Source organism: Haliotis asinina, chromosome 2 (genome assembly GCF_037392515.1).
Source record: "Haliotis asinina isolate JCU_RB_2024 chromosome 2, JCU_Hal_asi_v2, whole genome shotgun sequence".
Classification (NCBI taxonomy): Eukaryota; Metazoa; Mollusca; class Gastropoda; order Lepetellida; family Haliotidae; genus Haliotis; species Haliotis asinina.
The window spans coordinates 28187305-28208768 of record NC_090281.1 but is presented as its reverse complement, the minus strand read 5'-3'; the positions used below and the strand labels follow the sequence as shown (position 1 = coordinate 28208768).

Here is a 21464-nt window from a genome sequence, read left to right as displayed (position 1 = left end):
GCATTATCATTCGCCATCACGTTGCAGTATGCAATCAGTATTTGTAACAGTTCCACGTGTAGAATGATTCTATAGGGTTTAGAATAGAGTCTAGAATGCATGATATGATACACAACTGCAAGTACGAGAAATATGCAACGACTAACAGCTGCAGAGAGAGAGAGAGAGTCATTTGGATGGTGCAGATGCGGTCAACAATGTTGTTGCCAACGCCCTCGGATGCCACCGTATCACGGTTATAACACTGGGGTCACCGTAGACAGACCAAGAAGTGGACGTCCACACAACACATTGTCAACACATAGGTAACCCGTCACAAAGAAATGAGGGTAACGTTTATTTTGGCGTTTAGTATAGGAGTAATATTGCTGACAGCAAGTTGTCTGACAGATATCTATATGAGATACGAAGTACTTTGACAACAGTCTGTCAGATCAAGCTGACATAACGGCATGATGTAACTTTTCTACGGTGGAAGATGCTCGTCTTCACTTGAAGGCACAGCCTCGACCTCCATCGACTAAAAGGATCTGTCCCGTCACATAGCTCGCAGCGTCGGAGGCAAGGTAGCCAATAGCTTCAGCCACATCTTGGGGTGTTCTCAGTCTGCCAAGAGGGTTGACAGTCTCTTGGTGTTCCAAGAACTGTAAATGTACACCAATAATTTAATTGAGGAAAATAGTACCACAACGGCCATTCCCATTAAAATCACCCCTACAAAAAGATCTGAAGATATCTCACGACACGTGTAGCCAGAAATACTTTTTACCCGACCAATCAGAGAAACTGAAAAGCCGAAGTCCGTTTCTGATCATGCACTCACACATTAACCTAAATGACGGTTAACCCGAACGACGCTAATGAGCCTTACGACTGACTCGCCGCTATTAAAGGGAGAAAACATCTAAATATCTTTTCTTTGGGAATTACCTTCAGCAGTATCGGCCATCTTCAGTATTCCAGAATGTTCTTTTGCTCACAATTTGTCATTGAGAATCAAGAACTCTTTGGGGTTGGGTTACCACTTTCTCCATTCTGCAACATTCGTTAGCACTCCCATCTTAATTAGGTAACTCTGAGTTGCAAATTGCTTCCAACTCACAAGCGAGAAGCCAGATTATGAGAGGAGAGGAGAGGTGAGGTGATGTGAGTGAGACGTGTCTTCGCGTCGCATTTCATTTATATAGAGAAGTGTATGCCACTATGGGGTTTGTTGAAGCAGTCCTGATTGATGCAAGTTATATTTCTAGCATACAGTATCATACCGAAATATACACAGATACCCCGTTGATGTTAAGAGCTATCCACGGAAACAATATTAAGTACAATTTTCATAACTTCTTTCGGAATCGAACCACTTCCGCTCTCCGCGGCGTGACACTGTTTAATTGACTACATAGGGGTTTAAGGGCGAATGGGTTCCCACAGTCCTAGCGTCATGAACAGTTTGTGGAATGGGCTCTGGTGAAATAATCTGATGGCCCCAGAAACAAAAGAGAATACCTTCGCCGATATATGTTAGTCATCAATACGACCCCGTATGTTAAAACTCTGTCCACGGACGCTAAATGTATGTGCTTATATATACAGTCACTCGTATTTCGAGGCATCCCACATCACAATTGTCCAGGTCTATCTGACCAGACACTAACGCCGTAGGTACTGACCTTCTTTATCTCAGCGTCTTTGCCGTGGAGGACAGAACCCTCTCGTCCGAAGATTGCAGTCGGCACAGTGCTGGGGCTACAACAAAACAGGTGTGACTGAGGAGTATGATATTGCATTGTGTTCAAATTCTTATATATAATAGCAATCCTTCAAAGTAGACATTTTTGTTGTGATCGAAGTTCTAGTGTTCCTAGATATGTGACTACGTTAATATTGGTAAATGTATGTTCGAGCGTTAAATGAAACTGGAGTTCGGCCGAAGCCCGGCCAGTTCGAGCATTCGCAACACTCTTAAGTATGAAATGCATATGATGTATGCTGAACAGTTCTTGCTCTCTGAATGGATATAGTTTACAATAATAACAATATCAAACTCCAGACGCTTTCTGTAAAAAAACCCATAAGAACCATACTTGTATAAAATGTTGAAAAAGCATGTATTGGATTCGGTATTCCCACATGGAAACTCATTTCCGCGTTTGGGTGATTTGTTTCCATATGATGGTGATGCAGCTAAATTGAATTTTTTTGTAATTTCGATTTCAAAGTGGTAACGTTTCTTTAGCCCGTCAATCTTATTATAAATCTGTCCGACATAATCAATCTTGCACGTCGCACGTCATCATTACAGAAAAGAGGAAACACTTACCTCACTGAATTCACCCGAACCTTCTTGAGTTCTGCAGAAAATAATTTTCAGAAACACATCTATAAACACCCATGGTCCGTGGAATAGTATTGTTAGCACCCTGCTTCGCCTCAGTATGTATGACGTTATGATACATACACCTAAAGGACACTTACAGTTTGTCAAACCTTACTTTCCAGCCACAGTATGTTTGTTTAAGACACTGATATATCAGCACAATCAGTTTTAGAGTTTAACATCACAAATGATTGATTTTACTAGAGAAATAGATCCCACCCACAATCAAAACTGTCACAATCAACCAACGGAGAGTGCCATCCATTGCAAATTGCCATCGTACCATTAACATTTGAACAGTCACCCACTGAAACCCTGAACCAACCAAAAACAGCCATCTCACTGAAACAGTCAATCCACCCATGTCACCTCATCTAAAATGTCAGCTGAACCAGAGATCACTCAACCAGAATCCCAAATGGATAAGCATCCATAGATAGTTACCCGTTCACCCACCCAGACACTCACCCAAGGCCAGGCACTGTGTGAACATATCAAGGGCAGCCTTGCTGACACAACAGATTCCTATTTCCGGCATCTGGAACACGTGACAGCATCGGATTCCTCATAAAACATCCACGTGGGGCATGCCCATGGCTATATATATTCAGTAGACGTTATTTTGCTTTCGATGATAGGTGATGGTCATGAGTCAATAAAATTTTCGATGATAGGTGCTGGTCATGAGTCAATGATGGTGGGTGATGGTCACGAGTCAATGATGGTGGGTGATGGTCACGAGTCAATGATAGTGAGTGATGGTCATGAGTCAATGATGATGGGTGATGGTCATGAGTCAATAAAATTTTCGATGATAGGTGATGGTCATGAGTCAATGATGGTGGGTGATGGTCACGAGTCAATGATGGTGGGTGATGGTCACGAGTCAATGATAGTGAGTGATGGTCATGAGTCAATGATGGTGGGTGATGGTCATGAGTCAATGATGGTGGGTGATGGTCACGAGTCAGTGATGGTGGGTGATGGTCATGAGTCAATGATGGTGGGTAATGGTCATGAGTCAATGATGGTGGGTGATGGTCATGAGTCAATGATGGTGGCTGATGGTCATGAGTCAATGATGGTGGGTAATGGTCATGAGTCAATGATGGTGTGTGATGGTCATGAGTCAATGATAGTGAGTGATGGTCATGAGTCAATGATAGTGAGTGATGGTCATGAGTCAATGATGGTGGCTGGTGGTCACGAGTCAATGATGGCGGGTGATGGTCATGAGTCAATGATGGTGGGTGATGGTCATGAGTCAAAAAAATTTTCGATGATAGGTGATGGTCATGAGTCAATGATGGTGGGTGATGGTCACGAGTCAATGATAGTGAGTGATGGTCACGAGTCAATGATGGTGGGTGATGGTCATGAGTCAAAAAAAGTTTCGATGATAGGTGATGGTCATGAGTCAATGATGATGGGTGATGGTCGCTGATGGTCACGAGTCAATGATGGTGGGTGATGGTCATGAGTCAATGATACTGAGTGATGGTCATGACTCAATGATGATGGGTGATGGTCATGAGTCAATGATGGTGGGTGATGGTCATGAGTCAATGATAGTGAGTGATGGCCATGAGTCAATGATAGTGAGTGATGGTCATGAGTCAATGATGGTGGCTGGTGGTCACGAGTCAATGATGGCGGGTGATGGTCATGAGTCAATGATGGTGGGTGATGGTCATGAGTCAATAAAATTTTCGATGATAGGTGATGGTCATGAGTCAATGATGGCGGGTGATGGTCACGAGTCAATGATGGTGGGTGATGGTCATTAGTCAATAAAATTTTCGATGATAGGTGATGGTCATGAGTCAATGATGGTGGGTGATGGTCACGAGTCAATGATGGTGGCTGATGGTCACGAGTCAATGATGGTGGGTGATGGTCATGAGTCAATGATAGTGAGTGATGGTCATGACTCAATGATGATGGGTGATGGTCATGAGTCAATGATGATGGGTGATGGTCACGAGTCAATGATGGTGGGTAATGGTCACGAGTCAATGATAGTGAGTGATGGTCATGAGTCAATGATGGTGGGTGATGGTCATGAGTCAATGATGGTGGCTGATGGTCACGAGTCAGTGATGGTGGGTGATGGTCACGAGTCAGTGATGGTGGGTGATGGTCATGAGTCAATGATGGTGGGTAATGGTCATGAGTCAATGATGGTGGGTGATGGTCATGAGTCAATGATGGTGGCTGATGGTCATGACTCAATGATGATGGGTGATGGTCATGAGTCAATAAATTTCCATCATGTAGTCACCTTATCCACATTCAACACAGAATTGACCTGTTGACCTGATGTGACTCGGCAGATTGTAGTGAGAGGAGGTAACTCGTTTATTCGGTCAATATTTGAGGCAAGCAAATTTACATACAAACGAGTTTCGACTGTTCGTCTTTTATATTCGGGCGTGCATAAGACAATCCAGGGAAAAACAACATGCCAGTCTATCTGCATAGACACAGATGCCCACCCAAACCATTTACAGATCTAGTAGTTGAACTCACCGCCCTGTACCCGCTAAGACTTGTTATGTTTTACAATGTTCCCTACAAAGAGAAACAAACAGGTTTAGTAAGACAAAGCGATTCTTTGAACAAAAATCGTGTATTAAGGAAGCACATCATTCCATGTTTTAAAAACAATGTACAATGCTGAAAATACAGAGCAAGAGAAACATATCAACTCACTTGAGAAAAAATAGAAACAGAGACTTATGTGAGATTCATCATAATATTTCAGACAGAAATAATTCTCCAATAATTTGACTGAAAATTCATCGCGATGCTGGCCTTGCATTTACCACTGTCCATTAAGAAAGAGTCAATGAGTCAAAATTAAAATTTGACAAATCGTAGTTAATTCCAGAATGAATATTGTGGGACAGGAGTGACCACCCTGGGTATCCATGCACGCAAACATACGTCCCCTCACTGACGTTGTCAGTCGGTGGAAGACGTCAGAGGCAATGCTGTTCCATAAGTTCAAGAGGGTCTGTTCAAGTTCCTATCAGTTCGGTGGAGGTGGGACACACTGTCTCAGTTGACCATCAACATGATCCTAAAGATGTTCACTGGAGTTCATATCTGAAGAATGCGCTGGCCAAGGCAATGCGTTGGCGTTAAAGTTGCGCAGAAAACTGGATCAATTCTGACTGTGTGAGGCCATGCGTTGTCATCACACAAAATCCTGTCTTGTTTTGTTCTGGCCACGAATGACGCGCCATACGCCTTCTCCGCCGAACTGATGAACTGAAAACAGGTCGATCTCTGGCTTTGTTTCTGATCAGACTTGCTCCTGTAAAGAGCTTTTCCCCCCACTCACATCGCTCCCATCGGCGTACAGTTCGTGACCATTGCAGTCTGCGTTCCCCCTTTAGACGTGCCAAGACCATTCCACTGAAGCGGCTTTAGGTCGTATACCAGCTATATCAAGTCGTCGAAAGAATGTGTTCTAGTAATGACGTGTAAATTATATAAGGCCATTAAAAGGAAGAGGCGGTAGGCCCGTATACCAGCCGTACCAAGTCGTCGAATGACTGAGTGTTTGTGCTGGCACCGTTATATATCTGTTCCGGAGGTGCTCTTCTTGATCTCAGGCCTGCTTGCTGGTGTCAATTACATTGCGATTGCGAAATTCTTGGCTTATTCGTGGTGGTTGTTTGGTTAATGCGTGCGAGTTTGGTTCAACATCGATATCAGTATTTGTGTCACAAGCATGCACGTGCATTCGGACCAATGTTCCATAATTACGTTTTTCACGTTTTGATAATTGTAGGGATTCAAAAGAAGTTTTCGGACAGCTGCTTTGTTATCAGGATATCGTTGCATTCTGGCGAGCGTTTCCTGAGGTCAAACCTCTTTCACTGTTTTTGTTTTTTATGTTATTACTTTCAAAGTGGCAACTTTCTCTTGCCCGGTAGTTTTACCCGGGTAGGTATATCATGGGATATTGTTTGCATGCAAACAGTAAACCCATCTATATCTGCGCACCCACTTTACCGTTTCCCCATCTCTCCCCAAGATGTACCCACACTGCGTCTCCAACAGATGTACCCACCCCGCGTCTCCTGTAGATATACCCACCCTGTGTCTTCTCCAAGTGGGGAACAGCCACCTGTGACAGGAGGAAGGGCACCTTCATGTTGAGGTCCATCGTCTGGTCGTACTGGGTCTCTGACATCCCCATGGACTCCCCTGGGAAAACCAAACCTGCGTTGTTTACCTGCACTACAGGTACGTCAGGTGAGAAAAACGGATGATCAACACTCATACGTGGTCCAACCTCAAATCCAAATGCATCTTTAAATTACGACTGTGTACAAGATGCCAAGCACCACGGCTATCGTAACCACTGAGGACGTGGCCAGTGCCTGACGTTCCTTAGTTCGTAGACGATTCAGTCTGTTTTCACGGGGTGATTACAATCGTCTCATCATCGTGTTACTGCGGACAGGAACCGTGAAGATCCGGGTTAGAACTGATCTTCAATAACCCATGCTTGTATAAGAAGCGACTAAGGGAATTGGGTGCTCATTATAGGTGACACTGTTGACACGCGTAGATCAATGCTCATGTTGTTCATCACTGGATCGTCTGGTCCAGACTCGATGATTTCCAGACCGCGGCCATATAGCTGAAATTTTGCTGTGTGCGGCTTAAAACTAAACTCACCCACTCCTGCTGATGCCGTGACCCTGATGACGTCATTGCGAACATCCGGTTGCGCAGATGCGGGTGATGGTTATCCTTTGGGTTATCCTTTGAGGTGGTGGTGCTTGGTCTTCAGTTCTGGGACGTTCGGATTTGTGGCCAGCCTTGTTGACTGAGGATGATGTGCAAAATGTTCAGCCAACACTCACTCCACTGGTGTATTCACGCTCCGCTGTTGATAATCTTGGCATGTGTCTTTAACAGGTTTATGACAAACAATCTCAGCCGAATCTTTTGTATTCAACAAAACAGGTATTCCCCAAATATCCTATGCGTCGTTTCCTTTGTCTGATTATAAACGGCGACCCTTGATAGAGTGGTCACCATCTAAATGATGTACCATATACCAAATAACCCACACTATGAAACATATTCAAGACAAATAAAAACAACGAAAAACAACCTCCCCCCAAAAAAAACAACAAAACAAAACAAAAAAACAACAAAAAAAAAAAACAGCCAATAATTACCCCACAAAACAACAACAACAACAACAAAATAAATAGATGAAATAAAAAATAAAAACGGTGTTCCCTACGATCTATTCAGGGGAGAAGCGTCGCCGAACGCGTACATGTACCAGGACGTCGAGCCTACCAAATTTGGCGACCGTCTTTTCAATGGTAGTCTTTCTGAATGCCGCGTCAGTCAGGCCACCAGTAAGAGTCAGAATCTGAAAACCATAAGAGATACGAATGTATCTGTTGTGTTATCACATCCACTGTACTACACAAAATCTGTAAACCATACGAGAGAATATATCATCTGTTATCACCTCTATTGGTCTACACACAATCTCGGCTGCGTACGTTATCACGTTTCTAACCCATGATCCACCTATTCCAGATGACCTAACGAGTGCTATCTGATACTATACTGGACAAAAATATTTAGGGATATTTATTAATTTTGGAGAGTTGATACAATATGAGCGTGCCGTACTCACGTTGAGTTGATACAATACGAGCATGCCGTACTCACGTTGAGTTGATACTATTTGAGCATGCCGTACTCAAGTTGAGTTGATACAATACGAGCATGCCGTACTCACGTTTGAGTTGATACAATACGAGCGTGCCGTACTCACGTTGAGTTGATACAATACGAGCGTGCCGTACGCACGTTGAGTTGATACAATACGAGCATGCCGTACTCACGTTGAGTTGATACAATACGAGCATGCCGTACTCACGTTTGAGTTGAAACAATACGAGCATGCCGTACTCACGTTGAGTTGATACTATTTGAGCATGCCGTACTCACGTTGAGTTGATACTATTTGAGCATGCCGTACTCACGTTGAGTTGATACTATTTGAGCGTGCCGTACTCACGTTTGAGTTGATACTATTTGAGCATGCCGTACTCACGTTGAGTTGATACTGTTGAGCATGCCGTACTCACGTTTGAGTTGATACAATACGAGCATGTCGTACTCACGTTGAGTTGATACTATTTGAGCATGCCGTACTCACGTTGAGTTGATACTATTTGAGCATGCCGTACTCACGTTGAGTTATTACTCACGTTGAGTTTGAGCATGCTTTTAATGATGTTGAGTGTGAAGATACTGTTGTTCACGTTGTAGATCTTGTACATATACAGTCTTGTGCATAACCACCTTTTATCACCTCTACTGACAAATGACTAATGCAGATGACAAACATTTCACATGTTCTTTTCATCTGTTAAAAGGTTTAATAGCAGCGTGGAGGAAATTGGCTCGTGAACGACAAATATCGTGTAAGCAACAGCACTCTCAGACAGCACGTGGCCAACAGCATACTCAAACTCAATATCATGTTCAACAGCATGCACAAACTGAACGTGAGAAGCAGTGGTTGAGTAACGAGAATTTCTACATTTTCAGCAGAAGAAAATACATTGAAGAAAACTTATAAGGGAACACACAAAAAGGTCAAGTGTGGTATACATGTATTGGCGTATTGAATAATCACTTGATCGCATCGATTTTGGGGTTGGGTATAATTAGATAGTTACGTTTATAGCATGTTCAGTTTTGACTCTTGGACATATTTCGTCTTCGAATGTTCACCCATGTACTCGTTAATAAAAGCACATTATATGGACAGAAATATGCAATACCAAAGTAGAATAAACTGTTAGTTGTAAACACGCCGTCTGCAATATGTGTAACAGTCCGGAGGTTGTGTCGGATATTACAAACTAAACCTACTTGGGGTGTACAAAACCGAATGTACCAAACCTCCTCCACAACACTCACATCCCCATCAGGTATCCCGCACTCCAAGCATCGCTTAGCAACACCTTCCAGTCTCGACGTATCTCGTCCCGTTAGCGAGAGTTTGCCTCCCTTTTTGGCAAAATGCAAAGCCGTCCCCTCTCCAAGTCCGGCACTCGCTCCTGAAGAATGGAGAAACAGGATGCTATTTAGAAACATTGAAAAAAAACAACATTCGACAAACATACATTAATAGCCCTCCTTGTGCACAGTAAGGAATACCAAACACCAGGCATCCTGACGCCACGAGAGCGTTCCTGAGCTGACTTGAGTTTACAATTGTCTACATGCACTTCTCAATGCAGGAATAGTTTGTTATATTTACCCGTAATAAGTACAACTCGGCCTGCGAAATTCGCCATCACGTCGCTTCTGCTGTCCGGACTGTCTGGCTCGTGTAAGTGTACCTAAGTATAACTCACTGTCCTAGTCGAGGAAAATCATAGAGAGTAAATAGAGGTGACCGTCGACTTTTAGGCTGATAATGTAGGCCGCAGGCAGAGGTCAGACAGGGATTGTGAAAAAGAGCATCAACACACTTGGTCCCTGCTGTATGATGTTGTGCGCAGAGCTCAGGTCATATATCAGTTGAAGCTGAAGATCACATGAAACGCAAAACACAACTTTCCAGATTCTGATACATGTCGGTATGGACTTAAAGTAACAAATTATTAATTTAAAAAATTAACTTAAAATGTTGAAAAATACGTTGAATAACATCCTTACCCCTACCCCTCGAATGGCTAGCAAAATTTGAAAACTAGTCCAGCTCAAGACAATGCACATGCAGTACACCTAAGACCTGCCCACATGCACTACACCTAAGACCTGCCCACGTGCACTACACCTAAAACCTGCCCACATGCAGTGCACCTGAGACCTGCCCACGTGCAGTACACCTGAGACCTACCCACATGCAGTACACCTGAAACCTGCCCACATGCAGTACACCTAAGACCTGCCCATAGATCAGATACTAGTTAGTTATGAGTAGAAAGCGTGTGAGCAAGGATTTGTCGGGTGCTTCTTTCACTATCTTGTTCATGACACATCTGAACTCGACGATAACCATCAGGCAGCATAAATACAGAGAAAAGTGCAGTGAGAGGGCATTTGGGTAGCCTAGTTATTAAAGGATTCACTCGTCATGTGAACCTATTATAGGTTTTACTTTTTGTTATTATTTTTATGGCCGTGCATCCTTTTTACTCATTTACTGCTACTGCAGCTGAAATGGCAGATGTGATACAGATGTTATTTCATATGGTATAAGTTCATCCGGCGTTTGTTGTGAACCGCACAGGTAATGTTCGAAACAGAGCCCTGGACACCTTAAATGGCAGGACAATTTAACAGGAACACAACCGGGAACCTTTCACAGCAACAAAACCATAGAAGGTTCAGACGTCGAAGTCGTAGAGCACCTATCGCCACCATAGATGGCAAGACAATTACACTAAGTGTCACCACTATTAGACAGGACACTGGATTTGAACTATTCACTCTGGCAAGAGATTCAACCTGTCTCTCTGTTATAAGGCCCTGGTGGATGTAAGACGGAATGACGACCCCATAGTTTGTGGAGACATCGTCTATGTCAGGTTGCCAAACAACATGTAATATATTCATATTATAATCGGAGGTATGTTTAATTCCAACATGTTGTTTGTTCCATCTCTGTAACTAAGGTAAGAAACGTTAGTTGCAATGTTTTATGATAAACAGGAGAGTGCTCACAATAGATTATCTCGTGCACTTTAGAATGAGAATTTCTGCGTTGTTAATGCATAACGTGTGCACCTAGTGAAGAAACATGGTGAAGAGCTGTAATGGATATCTACAGCTGCGTGTTTAAAGCCGGGGGTTGGGTCATGTTGGCTTTCTCCGTGCAATCTCAACCTGGCATGTACACTGACCTAGTAAGGTTCATGCACTGTGAGGCTGGCTATCACTGACTGTCAGAGCTAAGGCATTACGGGCAGCCTCGTTCTGTATGACTTCATCGTTACTGAATCAGCGAAATGATTCGTTAGGTCTGGCAACATCGATAGCAGCCCACAAAGCGTCGGTGACGTCTATTGAACGTTTTTAATTTACATACTTTACGTCGAAGTGTACCAGCGAAGCGTGACAGTTGACAAAAGTAACAGCAGAAGCGACGTGATGGCGAGTTTCGTAGGCCGAGTTGTACTTATTACGGGTAAATATGACAAACTGTTTTTCCTGCACATGTACATGCATGTAGAAGGTTGTAAGTCAGCTCAGGAACGCCATCAATACGTCGGGGAGTTACGCGGGCCATATCATGCCTGTTCGTTTTTTACTAAATGTGCAATGTCATCGTTACAGTGCACCAGCGCGGCCATGTCCCTCCAGGAGAAGACTATACGACAATTTTCTGTAATTTTTCCTTCTGTTAATTTCCAGTATGTCGGGTGTCATTTGTAGCAAATGTCACTGATTTGTTTTTTAGAAATAGTGCAGAATTTAATGTGTGTCAGGGAGTGAGATGGGTTGATCTGCCCACTGAAAGTACTAAAGTTATGTATGTTGGCTTGTGAGTGAGTGAGTGAGTTTAGTTTTACGCCGCACTCGGCAATATTCCAGCTGTATGGCGGCGGTCTGTAAATAATGGAGTTTGGACCAGACAATCCAGTGATCAACAATATGAGCATCGATGTGCGCAATTCGGAAAAGTTGACATTTGTCAACCACCCGATCCCGTTAGTCGCCTCTTACGACAAGCATAGTCGCCTTTTATGGCAAGCATGAATTGCTGAAGGCCTATTCCACCTTCAAGGGAAAGCTTGTGAGTGAGTGGCAGAGCGAAGAAGAATGTGTAACTAATTTGCAAATGGATATGAATCCCATTGTTCAATAAAATTTTCTAGATCTTCCGTCCATTCAGTTAAACAAAAACACGCTGTGTACTAAACGTATTTACCATAAATAATAAACATCAGGCATACCGATAATCTGCATAACCTATTTTACGTGTTTGTATTTATTTATGCATGCTCCTCCATTCCCCAGGAGCTAGTGCCGGACTTGGGGAGGGAACAGCTTTGCATTTTGCAAAAAATGGAGCCAAACTCGCGTTAACGGGGCGAGATAAGACGAGACTGGACGATGTCGCCAAGCGATGCTCTAACTGCGGGATACCGGCTGATGACGTGAGTGTTGTGAAGTGTATTGTACTTCCGGTTTTGTGCACCATTAGTACCAGGTCGTATTATCTGACACACCCAGTTGACTTTTTACATACATTATGAATTAACACAGATAATATTTTGGTATGGCATCTTCCTATTACGTGGAGTGCGCCCATCTGAGTGACATCGTGGGTGAACATACCAAAACGTAACATGTTCAAGCATGAATACTGTCTGTTATTCTCAACCCCAAAAGCACTTTGGGCTGTTCAAGCTGTTACACAACACTCCAAACAGATGCTATACTAAGGGAAAAGATAAACGGAACACCACTTCATCGCAGTATGTATTCACAGATTTCAACCACACCGCAAAACAAAGCTTACAAAGGAACCTGAAAAAAGAACAAAGGACACTTGACCTTTCATGTGTCACCTTATTTTTATCGCCTTCAGTCTATATCATGCATCCGTAAATGAAGAAATGGAAAGACTCACAGATTGTTTTCATCCAATAGAAAGTGGAATGGCAGCGCTAATTGTTATCAACACAAGAAGCATGATATCATAGATGACATACATCAGCTCAAACTAAAAGTGAGCAACAGCATGTTAAAACTCAAAGTGAGGAACAGTATGCTCAGATTCATAGTGGGCAACAACACGCTCAAACTCAAGGTCAACGACAGCATGGTCAAACTGAATGTCACCAACAGTATGCTGAAACATAACGTGAGCAACAACACGCTCAAACTCAACGTCACCGACAGCATGGTGAAACTCAACAAGACCAACAGTATGCTCAAACAGAACATGAGCAACAGCATGTTAAAACGTAAACTATTGTTAGTATTCGATACCCTCTGACACATTATTAGCCTATGTGTAATAGGTGGAATATCGCTGAGTGTGGCCTTAAACGTGATAACATGCAGAGTAGAGATTGTGGGTAGAACAGTGGAGATGATAACAGATGATATCCCCTCTCGTTTAATTTACATATTCTGTGTAGTGCAGTGGAGGTGATAACACAACAGATGAATTCGTCTCTCGTTTGACTTCCAGATTCGGACCCATTACGGTGACCTGACTGACGCGGCGTTCCGGACGGCCACTATTGAAAAGACGGTTGCCAAGTTTGGCAGACTCGACGTACTGGTACGTGTGTCAACCACTCACCGACGTTTATTGCCTGAATTGCAAATAAGCATACTCATCCCCTCCCCAATTTGCCGTAATTCCTTCCATTACTTAGGGGGGCCTGATACTCACAATACAACAAGTGTGATTTTGGTCTGAGCATAAAAAGACTTGAACATTTTTTATCACACAATTTTGAGCATGCTAGGGTAGCGTATATTAGATGTTAAAATAGCACAACCGGTGACCACTTACTCTCTGTGCAACCCTAAGAATGTTTGAGCTTACATATGTGTACAAAACTGTAAGTATCATTTTTCAATTTCATTTTGCGTTTCTTTTTTTGAAGAGTGTATATGCAATTGTAATTTTAGGATGCTTTTTGATTTACGGCTACACATGTATGGCTGGGTGTAAGTGTTGATGATCCGTTTGTCTCCCCTCTCCCATCTGTACTGCAGGTAAACAACGCAGGTTTGTTCTTCCCCGGGGAGTCCATGGGGATGTCGGAGACCCAGTACGACCAGACGATGGACCTCAACATGAAGGTGCCCTTCCTCCTGTCACAGGTGGCTGTTCCCCACTTGGAGAAGACACAGGGTGGGTATATCTACAGGAGACGCGGGGTGGGTACATCTGTTGGAGACGTAGGGTGAGTACATCTGGGGGTGGGGTGCGGTGGGGGTGGTTGTGGGGGTGGGGGTGGGGGTGACGTATGGTGGGTATATCTCTAGAAGACGCAGGGTGGGTACAACTGGCGGAATATCGGGCGTATCTGTTGGTACATAAGGTGGGTACATCAGAGAAGAGCCTCAAGGGTAGGGCTTCACGGTATTACTGGTATATCGCAATACGCTTTTCAAACGATACGTATTGCAATGTTACTTCTTAAAATCGGTATATTGGGTAAAAACAACATATAAAGTTCTTTGTGATCATCCTTACGTTTTGAATTAAAATTTGCATTCACAACAAGTTTTTCCTACGTTATTCAATGACGACATGCTGTAATACTACGAATTGTATAATAAAAGAAAATAGACTATCACAGAAGACCCTTATGGGTAGGGCTGCATGGTATTACCGGTATACCGGTATATCGCAATACGCTTTTCAAACGATACGTATCGCAATATTACTTCTGAGAACCGGTGTATTGGGTGAAAAAAATATAACCTTTTTTGTGATCATCCTTACGTTTTGAATTAAAATTTCATTCACAACAAGTTTTTCCTGTGTTATACAGTGGAAGCTGTTATAACCGGCATCTGTCCATTTCGGCAAGTTGTATATTTTTCGATGACTGACGGTTTACACAGCTTCCACTGTACTACGAATTGCATAACAAAAGAGAATAGAATCCCTGACTAAGCAAGTGAATTTTGAGATTGCTGCTATCAGAGCCATGAGATACATATGGGGACTAGTGTAGAAAATAGGATCGACATGTGTAATTAGCGGTACTTACTTCAAACACTTCAGTTTCCAATATATCGCAATACGTATTGCAATAAGGGTACCTGAATCGCAATATACAGTGGAAGCTGTCTAAACCGGCAGTGATCGGGACTGAAAAAATAATCCTGTTTAGACAGAATGCCGGATTGTAGAGCTTATGATAAAAGCACAAGCCACGGACAAAACTGAGATTATATACTGGTGTTGACAACTTGCCGGATTGGACAGATGCCAGTTATGACAGCTTCCACTGTAGAGCAATACATTTCATTTGCCAATACACAGCTCTACTTATGGGTACACGTTGAGGTGACTTAGGGTATGTATTGTGCCTTTGTCTCCAAATGAGAACGATGAATTGCAATTGACTCGTTTATAAGAAAACCCACACGAGACATCAAGGCATCAACAGAAGGGTGAATTTAGTGTTAGACTGCTGTATGCTCAAGGTAGTGGACAAGGGCTACAACTAAAAACCGTTTTTGATACCATGAAATAAATAGTATTATTTGTTTACTTTTGACTTACAAATAATATCCCACGATGTACGAACCATCGTAGTATTGTGCATTCTTGTAAAACGTGAAATGGTGTAATTCAATGCCCCCCAAACACTGTTTCCACTGAAGAATTAAACATGATTTTCGTTGCAGGGAACATTGTAAACATTTCAAGTCTTTTCGGGGCTAGGGCGGTGAGTAAAACTGGATTTTTCTTTATGAAATGGTCATTTTTCTATGTTTGGGACCCGTGAGGAACCCTGGTTGTAATTGGTCTTCACTAACCAATGCTTGGCGTAAGAGGCGACAAACGGGTCTGGTGGCCATATCGCTGACTTGGTTGACTATGTCATCCTGCAGTCGAAACTCATTTCTCCGGACGTTCACGATTCCTCCTATATTGATAAACGAGTTTTCGGTTACCTGAAATTCCTGTCACCTACGCGGAGTTACCCCATGTCACAATATCTACCGACTCGTTTGACATGAATGTAAATTGTAATTTGATTGCCACGTGATCTACTCCGATTTACTTGAGATTACATTTTAATTGGAGCCCCCAAATTAAAAAGAAGGTCAAAAAAGCAAAACGTTGTTAAATCGTCTGTTGCCATGGGGATACTCCAAGTGTGGCATGTGTTCCAGACGCCGACGGCTGGAATCTACTGCATCAGCAAGGCCGCCCTGGACATGTTCACCCAGTGCCTGGCTTTGGGTGAGTCGCGGCGCTGGGGTGACATAGTGGTTAAAGTGTTCGCCCGTCACGGTGAAGACTTGTTTGAAAACAGTTTCTGGTGTCCCCCACTGTGATATTGCTGGACTGTTGCTAAATCTCACAAATGATATTATTACTAACGAAAAGTCATTGAAAATTGTAAGCGTCATCTTTTAGATTTTTCTATCCAGGCGTTACTGCAGATATGTATAACATGCTGCACCTTGCTACTTTAAAGAAATGGCTAATATATCATGAACGTAAACTTCCTGGAGTCTTTAACAACAGTTATTTTTCTGAGAAAAAAATCTTTTAAGGCCCTGACAGTTTCAAAGATATGTTCCATTAAATGTTCCATTTTTTGAAACACCACAACATTCGTTCCAAAATCGTTTATGTTCGATATTGAGAAAATGTGATCGATTTCTTGGTCGGTTGGTCACCGCGACCAATCTTCGATTATTTCAGTTAATCGGAGTTGTTGGCGATCTATAGCCCGATTTTATATCGTGTCGTCCTGAATAGTTACACTGTCCTACACTGACTTAGATTTAATTGCTAATTTTCAATATCTGTCTGTGATGATCTAGTTGATTTACTGTCCTTCTTTGAGAAGTGTTTATCATTTAGTTTTAATCATTATAAATCTCTACCTTGTTTTAGTCACTATATGGCTGAAATATTGCCGATCTTAACTCAATCACTCACTCACTCAGTTAATAGGAACACCACTATTACAAACAGAATGCAAAAATGTTTGACTGACTGAAAGTATCTGTATGTATGTTTACTGTAACATGTAAGTTGTTTATGCAAGATTTATTTTATTTTGCAGAGCTCGCCCCCAAGAAAGTTCGGGTGAATTCTGTGAAGTGAGAATTTGCTGTTCATAATATTGATGACCAAGATCTTTTGTGGATAAATCTTCTTTTAATTGTTTGACACAGAACATTTCGTGGTCGTTTCAGACCCCTTCATCAAATGTTCCCGGAACATTGTGTGTCAAAGAATTAAAGATCTTGGTCATATATAACAACTTCTAAATGCCGCTAAAAGATATTGTAATATTGATGCCTAACGTGTGACATGTAAGACTGATAGATTTTAAGTGTTGCCTGCGTGTAGCTAACTTTACAATGCAACATAGATGACAGCAGAAAGACACTTAAAGGCGGCTCTACCCAACGGTCTGCCTGCTTCCGATAGTGTCTGGTGACTCGAGAATATGTATTTAGGGAAATCATCTGTCCCAAATTGATATATACTAATCAAAAGTAGTTATGGAACACGATATTTTTTCAGATGTCTATCAATATATCATGCTATAAGTATTACACAATAAGTCGGCCTCACATACCCTGAACCACATTATTTTCCAATGCGGAAACTCCAGTGACTCCAGATTTTACCAGCTAACTGAGACTGCTTTTTTTATTTTAAATGGAGTTAGATATTACTAGTTCCGTGAACTATATACATTTAGATACTAAACGTTAGTCAGTCTCCATCATATGTATTTTATTGTAAGTTGATTGTAAGGTGTTCTGAATCATATTTCTAGGCGTACCAACTGCCCCAAGCCAAGTCTCATTTAACACTGGAATGCAGCATGAAATCTACTAAGAAGGAATGTAGTCTATCAATACCAACACAATCCCACCCTGTTCAACTTTGTAATTTCGATCACAACAAGATATCTAATTGGCTGTCCATCAACACAAGTACTATCATATACGGTTCATTCATACCCCTGATACCCGTGAAGGTCCCGGGGTAGAATAGGCCTTCAGCAACCCATGCTTGCCATAAAACTCGACTGTGCTTGTCGTAAGAGGCGACAACGGGATCGGGTGGTCAGGCTTGCTGACTTGGTTGGCACATGTCATCGGTTCCCAATTGTGCAGATCGATGCTCATGTTGTTGATGATTGGGTTGTCTGGTCCAGACTCGATTATTTACAGACCGCCGCCATATAGCTGGAATATTGCCGAGTGCGGCGTAAAACTGAACTCACTCACTCACTCATACCCCGGATAAAAATCGTCACGATATGGCGGAGAGATTGCCTATGTGACGTTGAATATTTACTCACTCACTCAGATAAAACTCACTGCCTGTGCTCAACATCAGACTAGCATCTAAGCTATTTGCACCATTTTTGTTTTAGCCCAGGCACTGTGCAGACTCCGCTATTCGACCGAGAAGGTTCTGTCCTCCACGGCAAAGACGACGAGATACAGAAGGTGAGTGTAAATTTCTATACAACGTTGACGCTGGTCAGAGAGATCTCATCAGCACTGTAGGATGCGTCGAAATGCACGTACCTATTACATCAGTAGATATAGAGAGTACTGCACGAGGTCCCATTACATACGAATACACCAATCAAGTGTCCTTGTCACGAGGTCACGAGTATCGTATAATTCGCATGTAATGAGACGGAGTGTGATATTTTATTTATTACCCACGTCTTACATGCATTAAATGGACCAAATGTTATACTTTTGTTATTTTTATGGTTTCAAAACGAAACCGGTTTCATAAAGAGGTTGCGGAGGAATTGTGGGTAATAATTAAATTAATATAATTGGTCTCATTACATACGAATTATACGAAACTCGTGACCTTCCTGTGGTATTCGGACACTCGTTCCGTATAATTCGTATGCAATGTGACCTATTAGCCATTCTCTGTGTAGTATTCGCTATTTACGTGTGATATCTCATAGGAGGGTGACAAATATTACCCGCTGCCACGGCAAGTGGCAAACTCTCCACCGCGAATCTGTATATCTAACAGTTGAATCACGTCATCGTATGACGCATGCAGTGCCCGGAGTAGCTGTTTTTTTTTAGTTCACTGTGTAGACATTTATTTTGAACTATTTTATGCATTGACTTATTTGCACACCCAACATATAAACAAGATTAACCATCTTATAACAATTTTGAGCAGTTTTGAATATGTTTCACTGCTTTTTAAAGCCAGTCGAGAGACACACACCATTTTATTTACATGCCATTTATTTCGTAGCGATCTTCACAATAAAATGATATTTTGTACATTTAACATGGTGGTAAGATAAACACGTTGTGTGGTTATGTAGAGGGTGATGGGGTCTGATGTACTCTTTGTAGCGGTGTTACCCGAGCCGGTAAGAATAAAGGTTACTAATATTGGCAAAGGTATTGTCTGTACATTCTGAAACCACGAAATAATACACTATATACCCGTATGTGTGGCTGCTTGTGCAGGGTTTATAATGCTAGTTCACTGAGATACCATGCCGTAGTTAACAAGTGGTACCACTGGCCAAATAATTCAGAACATCACATTTTTGGTTACGCTAGTTACTATAAAAATCAGATCAAGAAATGACTGTCAGAAATAATTTTTCTCGAACTTCACGGTACTAAGGAACTACTTTCAGACTGACCACTCTCGGGCCAGGCCACGCACAGAGATATATTTTGAATTCTTCATTTGCAGTGCAATGGGTAATTTCGGAAGAGTGACTGAGACTGAATGGGGGTACTTTCCAAGGACAAAAGAAAGTTTCTTCCTTTGTAGATGTCTCTCGATAAGTAGATACGAATCAGTCGTTCATGACATGAGAATGCCAGGTGTTTACGAGGGCGCATAACAATTTTCGCATTCTCAGTCTCTGATTGATCGGTCGTTCTGAATTAGACGTGTTATGAGATGTCTTCAGATCTAGATATGTTTAGGAATGACCGTTGTGGTAATATTTCCAGAAAGGGTATTATTATACATTTACAGCTCTTGGAGGCACAAGCCAATGCCACCCCTCTTGGCAGACTGGGAACACCCCATGACGTGGCTGAAGCTATTGGCTACCTTGCCTCCGACGCTGTGACGGGACAGATCCTTTTAGTCGATGGAGGTCGACATTGTACCTTAAAGTGAAGCTCGGGTTATGAAATCGAAGCGGAAGACGCATCAGTTAAATTCAGCATGGTCAAACCAGATCTGCTTATAAGCTTGGATTATTTTTGGAAAATGCGTATATGTAATAAAGATGAGAAGTGAATTGTCGCATATGTAAAACCGCTTGATGCTTGGTAAGAGTAGAGTCGTCCGCCATAGAATCATTCCACAGTTATGGCAGCTTGAGCTGGGAGGTTGTAGTCAAAGTAGTCTCTCTCTCTCTCTCTCTCTCTCTCTTTCTCTCTCTCTCTCTCTCTCACACACACACACACGCACACAGACACACACACACACACACACACACACACACACACACACACGCACACGCACGCGCGGACACATAGAGAGGAAGGCACGTATTTGGCAGTATAGCTGCGTATTTAAATAGAGCATGTAACCCGGCATAGTTGTTTAAATAACCGAGGAACAATTTTTCTCAGCGAATTAGCATGCCCTACAGAAGTTAACAGGTTGATTACTTTGATTCACAAGGCCGTGGAAAAAATGTAACACTGCGCATGATATCTAGGGCTTTCGGTTCCTGATGATAATTTGGTAATTTTCATGCGTTATTTCTGGAAAAGGAAATAATGTTAAAATAATACAGAGGATTCATCACGAGTGTCCTTTATATTGGGAATATATGAATTGTATGGGGAATATTGAAAATGGTTTTAACTGTTAAAGTCATGTGACATTATTCATTTTTTGCCATGTGTGCTTGTGTTGTCAGAATAAAAAACAATTAAGCGTTCTTTTTGAGTTTTTATTTCTCTTTCAATTATAACACTAGATTCAGGTAGCACGTTTACCTTATGGTTTGGACACCCTTGCTATGCTTAATCTATACGTGAAGAACAGGTGAAGGCAAAAGGGCTCGATGGATTGCAATTGCTGAATCTCCGATAGTAATTAATCGATGATAGAAATGAAAAAAAAGTACTGTCTATGCTACGATAGTATGTGTGACTATCGATAGTTTAGTAATTGGCTTCCGTTGATAAATGCGCAGGGCAATATACAGGAGCTGGGTGCTGGAAGCTGGAAGCTTGAAGCTGGGAAAAGCTGTTTGGGAGCACACTTGCAGCTGTAGCTTCATTGAGTTTGTGTTTTAAACGTTTGCTTGGTCTGGGGTTCAGGTTTCTTGTCAGTTATTTGAAGAGCCTGAAACTACAACTTGTT

At 42.2% G+C, this 21464-nt stretch overlaps 1 protein-coding gene and 1 pseudogene across 1 annotated transcript; one reads left to right on the top strand and one right to left on the bottom strand.

Moving 5' to 3' along the window:
• Positions 1 to 488: 488 nt before the first annotated feature.
• LOC137271720 (uncharacterized oxidoreductase TM_0325-like) lies at positions 489 to 9732 on the bottom strand (annotated as a pseudogene).
• Positions 9733 to 11533: 1801 nt separating this feature from the next.
• On the top strand, positions 11534 to 20261 carry LOC137271718 (3-oxoacyl-[acyl-carrier-protein] reductase FabG-like). Its single transcript, XM_067804134.1, has 9 exons — positions 11534 to 11570; positions 12404 to 12543; positions 13587 to 13679; positions 14123 to 14261; positions 15773 to 15813; positions 16265 to 16334; positions 17170 to 17206; positions 18502 to 18577; positions 20115 to 20261. The coding sequence occupies exons 1-9, from the start codon at positions 11534 to 11536 to the stop codon at positions 20259 to 20261; spliced, it is 780 nt and encodes a 259-aa protein (XP_067660235.1).
• The last annotated feature ends 1203 nt before the right edge of the window (positions 20262 to 21464 follow it).